Here is a 15,385-nt window from a genome sequence, read left to right on the forward strand (position 1 = left end):
CACCCTCAAAGGTTACCCTGAACTTTCACACGAGGCCACTGAACCACTAATATACTTGTCGCGTGTTCTAGCATTACCATCACAATAAAAGCTCTTATGACTAAGCCTTTACTAATGAAATCACTGTAAAATTTATTTGACCAGAATAGAGAAAGGCCGTACACGCCAAAGGTTGAGAATTAGCAGAAATATGTGAATAGTAAAGATTGATTGATGAATTGTTTTCAGTAATGATTATTTACAGTATTGCGTTGTGGCTGTCATGTAAAATACGATCAGAATAGTTAGTTGTGAGTAACACAAATCTGGCCACCATACAATATATTATATTATAGCACTTAGTATGTATAAATCTAATAGCCAAATCATTCCACACGATGCAGGAGTTTTTTGATGATATAACGCTTTATTAATATGCTAATAGTAGGTAGGGCTAAGTTACCTACTTTAAGTACTACTATGATCTCAAATAATGTGATTTATTATTGAGGTATAGTTTTGTTTTGTTAATCCGCTGTCCTGTGCCCTGCCACGCAAAGCGAAAATACATTCACAGTGCCCATCCCTCTCATTTGGATGTAGGTAGTTTAAGGACATACCCGGGTCCTAAAGTGATTTCATAAAATTAACAAACATATACAAATATACGGGTCAGACTGAGAACCTGTTTTTTCAAGCCGATTAAAAACACCTTTTTAAATTATCTTGTATATTCGATGCTGACTGTATTAGTTAATCCAGTTAGAAAACACTTAGCTATTGAAATATATAACACTTCTCGCGTCTGATACACATATTTAATGTCCTTAACAGGTCTAACGCGATTAAATTCCATTATTTTACCTTTTATCCTCTTCAAACATTACTTCAGTAAACTATTCCGCGCATCTATTCAGCCTTCCCTTCAGCCTTTAAGTGCTGTTTCAATCCCCAAACATTGAATCCAGGAAATTAGAGGTATCGCATTTATTCCAAACAAAAAGCTATTTACATTGCTGTAATGGGTTTCGCGGCTTGACATTTTTCAATTCCGTGCCGTTCTGATTTCCGGCAACCGGACGCTAGCAAGATTAAGCTGCATACGTGAACCGTCCGGCTGAGACGGCTACCGGATTTTTCCGGGCTTTGTCCGGCGGGAAAATGAGGTTTCTACCTGGATTTGAGAGAATGGGAATAAAGCGGGATTTTTGTGGTCATGGCGGAAATTGTGGGGATTTTTATCATACATGAATAAGGTTGAAATATAAAGCCTTTTGACACGAAATATTTTGGGAATCGCCTTTCCTCTAGTTCCATACAGACACGTCTATTATGTGTAATAAAAATAACCCTTTTACTGCCATGGTATGATATAAAGGGACAGTGTATAGTAACATAAGAAAATAATCGTAAAATAATTATGGCTTTTCATGCTTTCGAGAAAAAACATTTTTCTCGTGTGATTTTTTATTTTATTATTCAAATTCAAATTATTGAATACTTAATGAAACCGGTATGAATTAAAAACAATTAACCCTTGCTTTCGCATGTTTAATATTAAAAGTCAAACGGCCCGATTCGAAGAATGAGATACGATAACGATAAGTTATGGTTTAGTTAAGTTCTAAGGCAACAAATGTCACTTTGACGTTAGTAATATCGTAGATAGATCTTACTGGGAACACAGCGGAATCGAAATAAACGTTAATTTTGACATGCCGTTTAGTTATCGATCTTTTAAAGATCTTAAACTGTCTTAATCATTCTTCGAATCAGGCTGAAGGTTGTTTTTTGTTTTGAATTGAAGCCTCCTCAACGCTCAATGATGATTGATGACTGTGGCATAAAAAACCGAACAAATGATTCTCTTTCTTCTTGTCGTATACTCTTGTCGGAGTAGTCGTGGTCATTGCAGTCGTTGTAACGGTCTTTCGCTGTTAATTTATTTATTTATTTAATCTTTATTGTACAAAAGAAAACAATCTTATAGTACAAAAGGCGGACTTAATGCCACGAGGCATTCTCTACCAGTCAACCTTACCCGCTAACAATCGATTAAAATTTTTAAATGATCTGATGTAGGTAAGGGCTTACGTTGATTATTTTTCTTTAAAAATTGTATTATCATTTTGATAGAGATCATTAATCACTACGAATCAAATATTGCCCCAGATTATTGTATGCTTGTACTCGTATCCTATCTTGGCTTCTATTATCTCAGCCCCCTAAATTAGGTATGCTCATAAATTAACGGGCGAAATATTAATAGAACCCCTCGCTGGCACGTGCTCCCAGTCCCGATAGCTTGCTGTGACGGAAGGAATGATATAATAACTTTGGGATAGCGTAAACGGCTGGGATGTATGTAACTCTCAACGAATATAATGTGTTACTTAATGAAAATTTTAAGCTAAATACCCGCGCTAAAGAAGTCCCGTTTCTTAAGATTGCCAATATTCAAAATTTTACACTTTTATTTCAAATTTTACACTGTTCGCTTGTTCTATAGATACAGCTGCAAGTTCATATTAAATATAAGATAAAATAAAAATAAATATAACGATGGACCATTTTTAGTGAAGGTCCACAGTTGTGCGGTTTCTGCAGTTAATTTGTTTCCATTTTTCTATACTTGCTGGTTTAAGATTTAATGATAAACCAAGTAGGTATCTTTGATGGTAATTTATAAAACGCTACGTCGCTACCTAGTTGAGTTGACTGAGACTGGGCAATAAAAGCATGATCGAAAATAATTTTATATCACAAAAAGATAAAATTTACGTGATTACCAATTTCCTTAAGTAGGTTGGCTAGTTGACAAAGCTTGAGGCGAATCCCTTACTTTACCTTGTACATTTTTGATGATACCTGTGGCCGAATATTTCATTAATTTGCGAAGTATTGAACAACATTTGTTACTGCATTGTGGATTTAGTTCTGGTTATTGGGAAATGAAAACAAGTTTATTGATATTGACAGATGTCTTTGAATATAATGTGTGTTCTATCTATCTACACTATATTTGTCGTTTTAGTTTCTGATAAGATCATTAGTTAGGAATTCAAATGCCTATTTTAGACAAATCGCACATGAGACTCCTTTGCCCAGCATTGGGACGTATATAGGCTGAATTATAATTATCATTTAGGCAAATAGTTTGTACATACAGGCTGTAATAAAAAAGTGGAGATTTTTTTAAGGGCATATCCGGTGTCTGTGTTCTGACTAGGAAAAAGAAGAAAATTGTTGGTCTTTGTATGGAGGATTGGCCGATTTGGACAACATACACCATGAAAAAAAAATGTTTTTTCGTGTTCAAAATATTTCTCGTTTACTTTTTCCTAACAACACAATACCAATTAAGCCTTTAAACGGATCCCCATTATTCGTGTTACACCTTGTATACCTTTATTATTTAGTATAGAACAAAGCAAGCTAAGTTAAATGTTTAAATTCTCAGTACAACAATGAGCAAATTCGAGGAGGTAGGATCGATGCCGCAATGTCAGGAAAAAGTAACATTCGGATGGTAGCTGCAGCTACATAACTGCTGCGACATTACTGACACTTTGACATAAGCCCTGTAATCTGTCAATTTTTTTGATAAAATGAGTAACTGTAGTAATTTTGCAACAATAATGTCACCTAAACACTTCTGTTCTTTTCCACCAGAATAACTAATGCTAAACCTACACATTCCAAAAACTACTAAAACACAAAACGTTTCACATCGCATTTGCATGTAATATTCACCATAATCTCATTAGAATTTCCACATTTACTGCTGAAGTACTTAACTAAAGGATCCTGTGTCCGAGTACAAAAGGAAATTACTATCTCCCTTACGGCGGGCTGTGCATGGACCGTATGCATAATAATCAACTGGCCATGTAAGTGTTATGTTGTTGAACGAGTGCGGGAGAATTGAGCTCACGGTAGAACTAGTGTCAAGTGAACTTGAGATTTGTGACAACCTATCAGTTGGGGATATGCCTTTAATTTTCTGAAAGAAGAGTTAAAGATTTGAACTGGCGTTAGGTGACCGGAGGACGCAGCCGGAAAATTTTCTCCGTTAAGGACAGTACAGGCCAAAGATTTGTGTATAATAGACGGAGTTATAAACGTTGTGAATGTATTCGATTCGCGTCTCTTGTATTAATAATTAAAAGAGTTGCATTATCACCCTGTCACGAAGACAAGTGCGATCATATCCCTTCTGTTTCGTCATCAACTTCATCATCATTTTAGCTTCCTGTCGATTCCTGCTGAGCATGCTGTTACCATTGCGCCCTCTCTTCGTGTTACGCCACTTATCTCGGTCCCGGACAAGTCCCATCCAGATGTACCATAGAAGTGCAATCTTCCAAATGTCGTCTATCTAACGACCTAACAAAAGCCAGGCGCTTCTTTCACCCAAAAGCGGCCACCAATCTGTCAACATTTTGGTTCAACTAGACTAAAACGGTTCACAACGGTTAGTATCACGGTTCTTATCCCGGTCGATTTAAGTCTAGTGAAAGTAACAGTGAATCATTAAAAACTGTTAACATTTTGGTTCACCTGCCATCACTCTGCCTGGCAACATGTCTCGCCCAATTCTATTTAAGCTTGGTAATGATATCACCCATGTCTCAAGGATTCTATCATTTATATCCCTTACGTTGTAGGTAGATACTTGAATTCTAGAGTAAACGCAGCAGTCACATTATATAATCAGAAGTTTTTATACTGGTTAGTATAAGCTTGAGACTAAGCCAAGTATCAGGAATGTCAACCTGGTCACATTCAAAGTTAGTCTTCACTCTGAATATTCAGCTCAACCGCTAACTAACTCCGAAATTGAGGCTTACTCCTTTATAAATAATAACCACTTTACATTGAACCAAGATCCAAAGACACTACAACTTTGATTACGAGTAATAAGGTCCCAAGTTTGGTCTAATTCTCCAAAGTTTGTCTGATGTTCATAAATATTTAATTTGAATACTAAGACAACTAATATTGCCGGTGTCTTTGCTTAGTAAACAAGCTTTAGAAGGTATTACAAATTAGGCTTTGTCTGCTTGACGAAGTGAGACAAGAGCAATCAGGAGTTTGTAACTACTTTTGTGAGTCTGAGCTATCGCGTTTACATCTCGAAATCTTAATGGAGTAGGCAGTAGGTACCTGTTGTTTTTGACAACTCGTTAGTATATAGGTACTTAGGTTTGATAACTGTCAATGCTTTTTCGAAAATGTTCAATGTTGTTGACTTTTCATATGTAAAATGACAACCAAAGTCATTTCAAATTAAGAATGATATCGTCAAATCAGTCTTTATCTTTACTAATCAATGGGCAAAAAGCTTTTCAAAAGTAGCACATCCCAAACTCAAACTATTTTACTCAAATTATCATTTTCCCAAAAATGATTTGGCAAAACAACTTATCGCAATTTTACGGTTAGCACTTTTTTTATTGAATAAATAGTTACGTGGTAAATTTTCATTTTACCAAGTATTATTTAGTTAACTTACATTTCCTAAAATATTGCATGGCATACGATATACATTCCAATAGAGAGCCCGCAGTTTTTTTTTCTTCTAAGTATATGGTTTGATGCACGTTTGAAGAACTACGTCCATTGATGTAAATAAATAATAAAAGGTTTGACATTTTGGTAAGTATAACCAAAAATAGTAAATATTTTTGATTGCAATGTACTGTGAATTTATATATGAAAATATATATATTTCTGCCAATTCTTCCTTTTACACTTAAAGAAGAACTATTATTTTTGTACCTGTTGCACAATTAAATTAATCGACGCCAAGAATCAGCTGGTTATAAATTCACAGAGCAAAATTACTAAACTAGAACTCGGAGTACACTAATTATGCTGATTGGTTCATCTGGAATCTATTGTCTAGGCTCTAGGGAGATAGAATTGATCATTAATGAACATTCAATACTATTAGGACCATTATTTCCTGACCCTAGCTTGCAGATTGCGAATAGACTGTTTCAAAAAAACTTCATCTTTTCACATAAATTGCTGAAAATATGGGTTTATTATAATGCATTATCCTGAATTTTTAACTAATAAGGAGACCCGAGGATCACATGACCAGAAAAGTCCTCAGTATAAACACCGGTCCAAGAAAGCACGGAAGACCCCTTCAAGCTTGGATATCTGTCATCAACAATGACCTACAGAGAGCTCAAATCAATGACACGATGACCCAGAACCAAAGAGTATGGCAAAAATTTACGAGGAGAGCTGACCCAAAAATGAAATGGGATGTGGCAAGTCAAAGAGAGAGATCCTTAATTTTAAACTAATAAAAAAAACTACATAGAACTGTGGATATGTGCCTCTCAATGTGTTTCATACCTGCTTCCTCAATTCTACTCTACATAGTGAAGGGAAGGAACTAACATCAGGGCTAGAACAGCTTACCCAGTCCACAGCACAAACTCCAAGGTGTCAGGATGCCTCGCGGCCATCAGCGCGGCCGCGCTCTGTATCAGGTTCCAGGAACTGTCGCAGGAGTGGTCTCTGTGCCTCTCGTTCCGGTGGTTGTGTTCCATGCTGCCCCGGTGTCTACATCCTGGGAAGAAGATATACTGATATAAACTGTTAAGTTAGAATTTAGGTATATCAAATTTCTTGTGTTGTTACTCGTATTCTGTACCATTGTTCGAGGGATAATATTGGCACAGTTTGTTATAAGAAAAGTTTTATCGCGTTCTACTAACATGCTAAGTTGATGGCTCATCATAGAAAATTTAAATACAATCAGGATTTTAAGAAACGTTTTTCCCCTGACCAACTGACCGTAACCATGGCAACGACACTAAAAACCCGACCCTTCTAACAGTGAAGTTACTTAGCATAAAAATCCTGATAATAAATAAAAAAAAAAACATGCAAGAGCAGTTAAATTAATGTTACAAACCGAAATAGACATCATAAACAAAAGAAAAAGTGACCAAGTCCACCTGTGGTCGAGGAGGGAATCGAATCGAACATAAAATAATTCGAGTTCTTGTTCTACATCAAACATTTTATTAAAAATAACAATATACATAATGAATATAATGATATAGAGGTATTACTATAACTAGCTTAAATCTAAAAGGCCCTTGAGGCATTATTCCCTAGTTCCTTTTGTGAAATTCTTATTATTAAGTTAAAATAAATGTTATTCTATAGTCCCTAAAAACAAAGAATGCTGGAGCCAAATCTATAGTTGTTTTATATCTTAGATCACTGTTGGCATTAATTCGGGCCGCTCAGGCACTGAGATGAATTAGAACTTTAGATTTGTGTTTAACCAACACTTAAGAGGCTAGTTTACTTTCCAGTTTCGAACTTTGATAGCAGTTAATTCGGTAAAGGCTAAGACCCGAGGTTGGTATTTGGTATGAAACTAATATATATATGGAGATGACCAAAAAAGCTCTAGAGTAGTTGACGGATATTTCCTAAAGGGGTAATTACACAAAGGATTCCTTTGGGTCGAAGTATTTCCGCAAGGGCTCCCGAAAATCATAAGATAAGATAATATGAAGACAATTGGGAATATACTGTTGAATACTGCTTATGCTCCATTTTTATATTAAAGGTACTAGTTAGCAAATTTACTATTCAATCATCCAATTTTTGTAACAGTTTTGTACCAAAATTAAAAATCGACCAAATAGAAATTCTGATCGAAATGTCTACGACTGTCGATATGACCTCCTAGAAAAGAGCATACTCCCATTTTAAAGGCTAGCAACGCACATGGTCGACAGTTATTGCTTCCCATCTGGGGAATATGCCCATAATAAGCTCAAGAAGGCTTGTGTTGTGGGTACTCAGACAACGATATATATAATAATATGCAAGTACTTAAACACATAGATAACATCCATGACTCAGAAACAAAACACTTTCCGGGTTTCGAGCCCAGGACTATCGGCTTCATTCTTAATGTGTTCTATGTATTTAAGTATTTAGCGACAAGTATTTTTTGTCGTCTAGTAACCACAAAACAAGCATAACATATTCAATTAAATCAATTTTATTTCAGCTCACTGTGAGGCGAGGCCTATTTGTATAAGATTGTTCCATAACGAAACAAATTAAACAAGAAACAAAAACAAAAAGGTCAATCAACAAAACTCCAGCGTGAAGCCTTAATCAAAATATATAATATATTTTATCAGAATATTTTATATATATTTTATTTCAGGCTATGTTTTTTCGTCTCTTATAACAATCAGACCGCAGACGAAGCCATTTTCATCTTGAAATATAATGCCCTATTGTCCTGAAAATTCGACGAAATACCCTACATGCCAACAATGTCACGAAACCTATGAATGAAACCGCAGAAATGATAAATAAATTTACATCACGTTGAAGACTGAGCAGAAGCTCTCGAAAAAAATATGATTTAAGGTTACTATGACAATTATAACAATTGGTTATCGATCTGTTTTTTGGAATGTTTATGTACATTTAGGAGAATAAAACCGTATTACAGTATACAGCGTGTATTTTTGATACGACCGAATAACCAAATGGGTTAACGCTTCAATGAACACACTTTCATAGGGTTTATAAAAAATAGACGACTTTTATTTTTCTGTACCTATAAAATAATTCAGCTTGCAATGTATAGTTGTTAGATTTGTAGCTGGCCCCCAACGGCTTATCCTTTGTCCATTGTTAACTAAAACGGCGCGTGCCACTACCTGCAAAAAAGGGCCCGGTCACTTTAACCGGTTATTTAATTACAACTCCTATGGCCATTGAAATAAGATTCAAAATGAACAAATGGAAAAATAATTTGCGATTTCTTGTGTGGTCCCTATACGGTTACTGAGTGCCGGCGAGTCGAACGCTACCGAACCAGCCTAAAATGTGTCCTCGATATGCGTAACAAAGGTGCGTTATAGGAGAGCACACCTACACTGGTTTTTTTGAGCGTTGGACTAGCCCGCGCTCAGGTGCCAATTAGAATTATACGTACGACCCTTTTTCTTGCAGGTAGTGGCACGCGCCTTTTTAGTTAACAATAGACAAAGGATAAGCCGTTGGCGGCCAGCTACGAATCTAACGACTATATCACTACTTTGTTTTAACTCAAAACGTCTCATTTAATGACGCGACGTCACAACTGTCATAAGTGACTATGATATTTATACAATTTTGGAGTTTGACGATCCTTTTGTGAAATTCTTATTATTACGTTTGACATATCTATAATATAATATATCTATAATATAATTCAATGTTTGTGGAGAACAAGAATAACTGCACCAATAAATTGCTCTGATATTTAGATTAAGATGATATTTGTAATTCTCTATTTGAATAAAGAATATATTGACTTTGACTTTAACTTTGATGTACGGAAGCTCGAAATTTTTTAAAATAGTTATTTGTACAACAAGAGAGAAAATTTTGATATTTCTTCGAGTGCTTATTTTGTGTCCAGTGCAAGCCAAAGATTCTATAATATAGAATATTGAGCGTAGTTAAGTAAGGGACTATGACTATTTTTTTTTTTTTAATAATTTTATAGCACTAAAACCTACGTATAGTTTAAGTTTGAGGTTATATCAAAAATACACACTACATAGGGCCCACTCCAATAACCTGACAAATGTTAACCATTGTTTCTGTATCCTATTACAGTTAAACCGTTGAGAAGCACTTAAACCGGATCTGCAGAATAAATGCATTTTGATTTTTAACCGTTATGTCGCGAGCCCCATCCCCAATTGGGGATGGGGGTGGGAGGAGGTTACCCAAGCTGCCCAGGACCGAGTGGAAGAAAATGGTTCGAGCCCTACACCCCAGCAGGGGTTAACAGGATGGAAAGAAGAAGATGTTGTGAGCCATAATTATGCTAATTAAATCGAAGGACCGGCGGCGGGCCGGAGCCGGCCCGCGGGCCGTACTTTACCCACCACTGTGCACTGTCTTAAGCGGAAAACATTTACGACGAACTCATACGAATCTTAGAAATCATTCATATGCCATTTGCTATCATTGTCAATTGTTTAACTATTCTCCGTTTACAGTAAGAGAAAGAAGAAAACTTTGTAGCCACAGTAAATTTACTACCATCTTTCGACACATGATTAACTTTTAGAACGCCATTTGACTTTGGTCCTTATTCTTTCACTGATATGTGTTAAATTTGTTAAATATCAAACGGGAAAAATCTAGGTATACGCGAAAGCATGATCTCTAAAAATAATTAAGATTAAGAAAGGAAAACATCAAAATAATTATGTAAAAATATTTTCGATATATATCCTATACAATAAATTGTATAGGCATAATGTTACTATCCAGAGAGGGAAATGGGGACTTCGTTTGTATTAAGAAGCAGTCACATTTCCTCTTAAAATGGGTTATTGTGGCCCATCCCAATATAAGTTAAGTAATCAGATAAGTTGCGTTTCTGTTTCCAAGGTTCTACATTCCCGGGACCGGGGTATTCATTTAATGCTCAGTCTCAAGAGGGCAGTTAGGACGGCTGTTGGTCGCGTGCAGTATGATCTGTGAAATGACCAACATTACGAGGTTGAGTTGCTAGTTTGTTGGTAAAGTTTTTGACTAAATTTTATTTTAAGCAGAAGCTTTTAACGATGAATTTACTTTTGTTTCGACAGATTAAGTATGGCTGATTAACTGTATAGAGTAGGTAGGGAACTAAATATTTAACTGTTATTTTAGAGTGATATACTACAAGGCGTTTTTTAGTCACCTGCAATAATTTCCGGGGTCAATATATAAATAATACTGAGTACCTTTTACAATCGGGCAAACCCCGAAATGGCGAAAAAAATTGGCTCTATAAAGATGCTTTTATTTTACTTTTTGTTTCTTATTTTGTGACTAACTTTTTTTTATCACGGTTGTCATCAAATTTTCTCGTAAAACACATGTGAATAATCTATAAAATTACGGTTGAAACGACTTTTACGCCTTTACAAATTTTACTACCGTCTAGGTCACTGGATGAAACCTTTAAGGACGGGGCCATAATTCCGTCACTGTTGTTAACTTCCTCTTTAGTATGTATTTTACCAAGAGACAAAGGCCGATTCTGACTGAAAAATAGAAGTTTTATAAAAGTACTATTTTGGGCCTTATTACTCGCAGGGTATTAAGGCCCGTAAATACATTGGCAGTAATAACAGATTGTATTTGTTTCTTACTTTAGAGTTACACAAATAATAATAACTGGTATCTTCACAACACAACAGGGGGATACTTATTACCCACTGGGCCTTATATGGCTCCCTTATATATATCAGCATTTCGTGCATACCAATCAGAGTGTCCTAGTCGTATCAAAACCCTAAGATATCGTAAATTAAGAATCGGCTTCTGGTTTTATTATGTACCTAGTCTCCCTAAAGCTCTTTATAACGTAACGTCTCTCCACATTAGGTTATCCTACTCACTACCACTCACCAAGCATATATGACCTTTGGGAAACTAGACCCAGTGTCGGCTTTTATTGTACATAATGTACAAGCTGCAGAGATAACTGATCCCCCGGCCTGAAAACATGTTTCTACAGTGTGTAAATCCAATACGGGCAATAAATCAAACCAGACATAGAATTTACCTTTTTCTATTTTTTATTAAGGTTTGCCATCAGGTGTAATACAAATACAATTGGACTTATATAATAACCACAAAAAACATACCGGAGTATTCACCCAACGATAGGCAATATTTGATTACACATTATGAATTAAGAAGTTTTTTTTTAAGTTAAACTCTAACAGTTTTGAATGATTCACGGTTAGTTTCACTGGACTTAGTCTAGTTATAATAATACCTCTGTAAATATCTATCATGTAAATAAATACATACTTTGAAGTATTATTACTACGTTAAAAGTTTACCTTCATAACTATATGTATAAAAGGATTGACCTGCATTTTAACAAAGGGAACATTCACATCATTACATTATTATCTACATCATTTGATTTTAATCGAAATTTTCCTATTTAATCCCATTTCAGTTTCGCACGTGTCGGCAAATATATCTTGCCTACCAAAAGATCAAGAGTTTTATGCCTTCCTACTAGGTACAGTCAGCAGCAAAAGACATAACTTTATTGCGCTTGAAATATGGTACAAACGATGTTGTGTCAAAGGCTATGGAACAGACTACGCGTTAAAAGTATCTATCGTTATCTAATAGCTTAACTACTACTAATCATATCATAACTACCACTTATCATATCATAACTAACACTAATCATATCAGTGTCATATTGTAATGAGATCAAAAGCTAAAACTAGAATTGGCATGTAAGTCAAAGCGTAAAATATTTATTTCGCCTTGTATGACGACTGACTGACTGTTTAGGTACCGATAATTTAAATAATTTATTTGTTATTGTAGTTTTTAATTGAATAATGATTATAGCCTTATGATATTTACTTGCAACTTCTATACTTAGCTGCGCTCTCTCGTAAATGTTTCCACGGAAGACCAGTGTCGAGATCCTTAGGTGGTATCTAGACATTAAGCTGAGTGGAGACCTTTTCAGTGACGCTTAATAATAAATTGATTCTGTCGTCTCATGTATTACTTAAACTTAAGCGTTTTCTGAATAAATTTCTTCTGTTCTATTCTATTCTATTCTATTCTAAAATCAAAGTGTTATAGAGTCAAAAAGGACACATAGAGGGAGTGACAATGTAAACGTAATATTTTCTTAGAAATTTGACATTAATGATAACATGCCATTGCAAATTGCATGCGGATAGCTTGAACCGATGCTATTCCGCACATCGCGACCACAAGGCGACAATAAATAAAAACATATATATTATAATATAAACAAACCTCTATGCAGCTCCAGGGAGTTGTGGAACGGGTCATAATGGAGATCTGTGATGTGCCAGAAGTACCCTGCGAACAAAAGTCCGGTCACTGCGGATTTGAAATAATGTGCCACAGGTGGATTTGTAGCGGCGTGTGTTTATTTATTTTGAAATACGTCGGAGTTATAGTGAGAAACGCCAGGGGCCCATTTCTGGAACGGGACGAGTCTAATATTATTAATGTGTTGTCATGGTAACCCATACGACTTGACAGTTCGTGGACTAATATTATTAGTCTAATAATGTTCGAGAAATGGGCCCTAGACAAAAGATTGTGAATAAAGAATAGAAAGTAATATCTATTACTGAATCATATTTATCGGGGAATCGCTCGCTGGAGAGTTAGTTTGAGATAACGAAAATACGAGTCCATCAGGGGCCCATTTTACGAACGGTATTAGTCTAATATCATAATATTAGTGAATCGCCATGGTAAATCATACAACTTGACAGGGACCTACATATTTCTCGAACGGTTTGAGGCTAATATTATAAGCCCGCAGACTTTTTAAATCGTGTGGGTTTCAACGGCAAGACATTAATAATATTAACCTAATCACCACCATTTCTCGAAAGGTATAAATCTAATATTAATAGTGTGTTGCCATGGTAACTCATACAATTTGACAGTTCATGGACTAATAATAGTAATAATATTAGTCTAATGCCGTTCGAGAAATGGGCCCCTGTTGAACTTTTGGCCGAGTCATTACAAAATGCTTTTCGCGACTTAAAGTAAATTCAAAGAATATATTTCAATATCATTTTGCAGGAGACATATATTTTAAGCATCGGTATATCGGTGTTTTAGGGGTCAATCATCATGTATAATTTTGAAACTATGTTAATGCGGTTGCATAATTTGTTTTTGTTATGTATGATTTTATGCGATGTTGTTTTTCTGGAGTTTTCATGTGAAAATGTAACATGGCAAAATTCAAAAGCGTTTAATATTGTTAGTAACCCGAATTTCCTGCAACACAGACAGACTGAAATACGACCCAAGTGGATTCAATTACATGGCAATGTTATTCGTCAAAATGTACAGCGAGTCTTGATAAGTGGCTTTTGCTAGGGGTAACTTTATATATCTGAATAGGGGAGTTTATTAAGGAGATTAAATTGCACCAACAATACTTTGAAGGGTTACGAAAATTATAAGGGCCTCTACATTATAAAATTATTGTATGATGTTTGAAAATAAAATTATTCCTAAACCACTTCAAAACAAGGTATGATATCTGTTCTCATATGTAATGCAGCCATAGTAACACATAATCATTAAGTAATTATAAAATATCGGGAATAATTTATCATATTTTATCTTCGTTCCCACACTCCTCCTAGGCAACATATAGAATGCTGAGTCATTGTATATAGTCGTACCTTATACGGCGTTGTCTGAACAAAAGATTTCCTTTGGCAGAATTAGTCTTTGTGTTCCTAAGATGTGTTTAAGAAGTGGATCCACCCGAATTTTTATACAGGTAGGGGGTGGGTTTTTGGCATAGCATAGTTAGTTAGGCCAAGATAACCACGGATTGGGTGCCCCACGAGTCAAACCGGGGATCTGGCAGACCTCGTCGGCGATGGCGGGATAACTTAGACTCCTTTTTGAGGGACTGGTCGGTCGTAGCTCAAAACCGGGATGAGTGGAAGAAGAGGGGGGAGGCCTTTGCCCAGCAGTGGGACACAATGGGCTCGTTATAATATATATAATATAGTTAGTGTAATTCGACATTCAGAGACTGTATACATCTCTTATTAAGTATCTAATATTTCATTGATTCCATAATGTAATTGTATTTTCTATTTTTTGGTTATTTTTATTGTTAGTAAAAATTTTACATGTAAAAGTGCCCCTGTGGCATATTTGCTGAATAAATGTTTGATGTTTGACAATCCAGACTTACCAATTTTCGCATCAGTCAGTGTTAGCCAAAACAGGCCGATGATATACACGACGTAGTTAGTAAGATTCATATTACTGAGTTACATGACGCTGACGCTGACGCAGTCATCCTTCATTTGCCTGCGAACAAACAAACAAATTGGTCATTAAATTACTGACTGCTTTATGCGATTTACGTATACGATTCAATGGGTATTAATTGTGTTTACTTGAAGGGGCTTTATGCAAGAACATTGAAATCAGAGGATGAAACTGGGCTAAGGTTTATAACTTAAAATATATGATGCTGAAGCGATCAAGATCAAAATCAAAGTCATTTGTTAAGATTAGTTAGTAGAAAAAAATCTCCCGATATGGAATTTCATAGAAAAAGTACCGTTATTTCGCTAAGATCGCAAAGCTATTCTTCCCTCTTAAAAGTGAAGAATTGTCTCGATTTCAGATGCTGACAAGTAAGACGTATACTTACTAAATACTTATTAAGCTAATAATACGGTTTAACCCGCGTATTTTTATCCACTCGCGCGACATTTTCAGAGAGCCTTCATAAATGAAACATATCCGAAACATGTCGCGCGAGTGATTAAAATACGTAAGT

At 35.5% G+C, this 15,385-nt stretch overlaps 1 protein-coding gene across 1 annotated transcript in view; it reads right to left on the reverse strand.

The window, feature by feature from the left end:
- LOC133520817 (acid sphingomyelinase-like phosphodiesterase 3a) overlaps positions 1-15,385 on the reverse strand; it is a 121,007-nt gene that overhangs the window by 23,798 nt on the left and 81,824 nt on the right. The window contains exons 2-4 of the mRNA XM_061855490.1: positions 14,789-14,907; positions 12,838-12,903; positions 6,418-6,568 (exon numbers count right to left, since the gene is read on the reverse strand). Coding sequence (XP_061711474.1) covers positions 6,418-6,568; positions 12,838-12,903; positions 14,789-14,858 — 287 coding nt within the window. The 5' untranslated portion in view covers positions 14,859-14,907. The remainder of the gene's footprint in view (positions 1-6,417; positions 6,569-12,837; positions 12,904-14,788; positions 14,908-15,385) is intronic.

This window comes from Cydia pomonella, chromosome 8 (genome assembly GCF_033807575.1).
Source record: "Cydia pomonella isolate Wapato2018A chromosome 8, ilCydPomo1, whole genome shotgun sequence".
In the NCBI taxonomy this organism is placed as follows: Eukaryota; Metazoa; Arthropoda; class Insecta; order Lepidoptera; family Tortricidae; genus Cydia; species Cydia pomonella.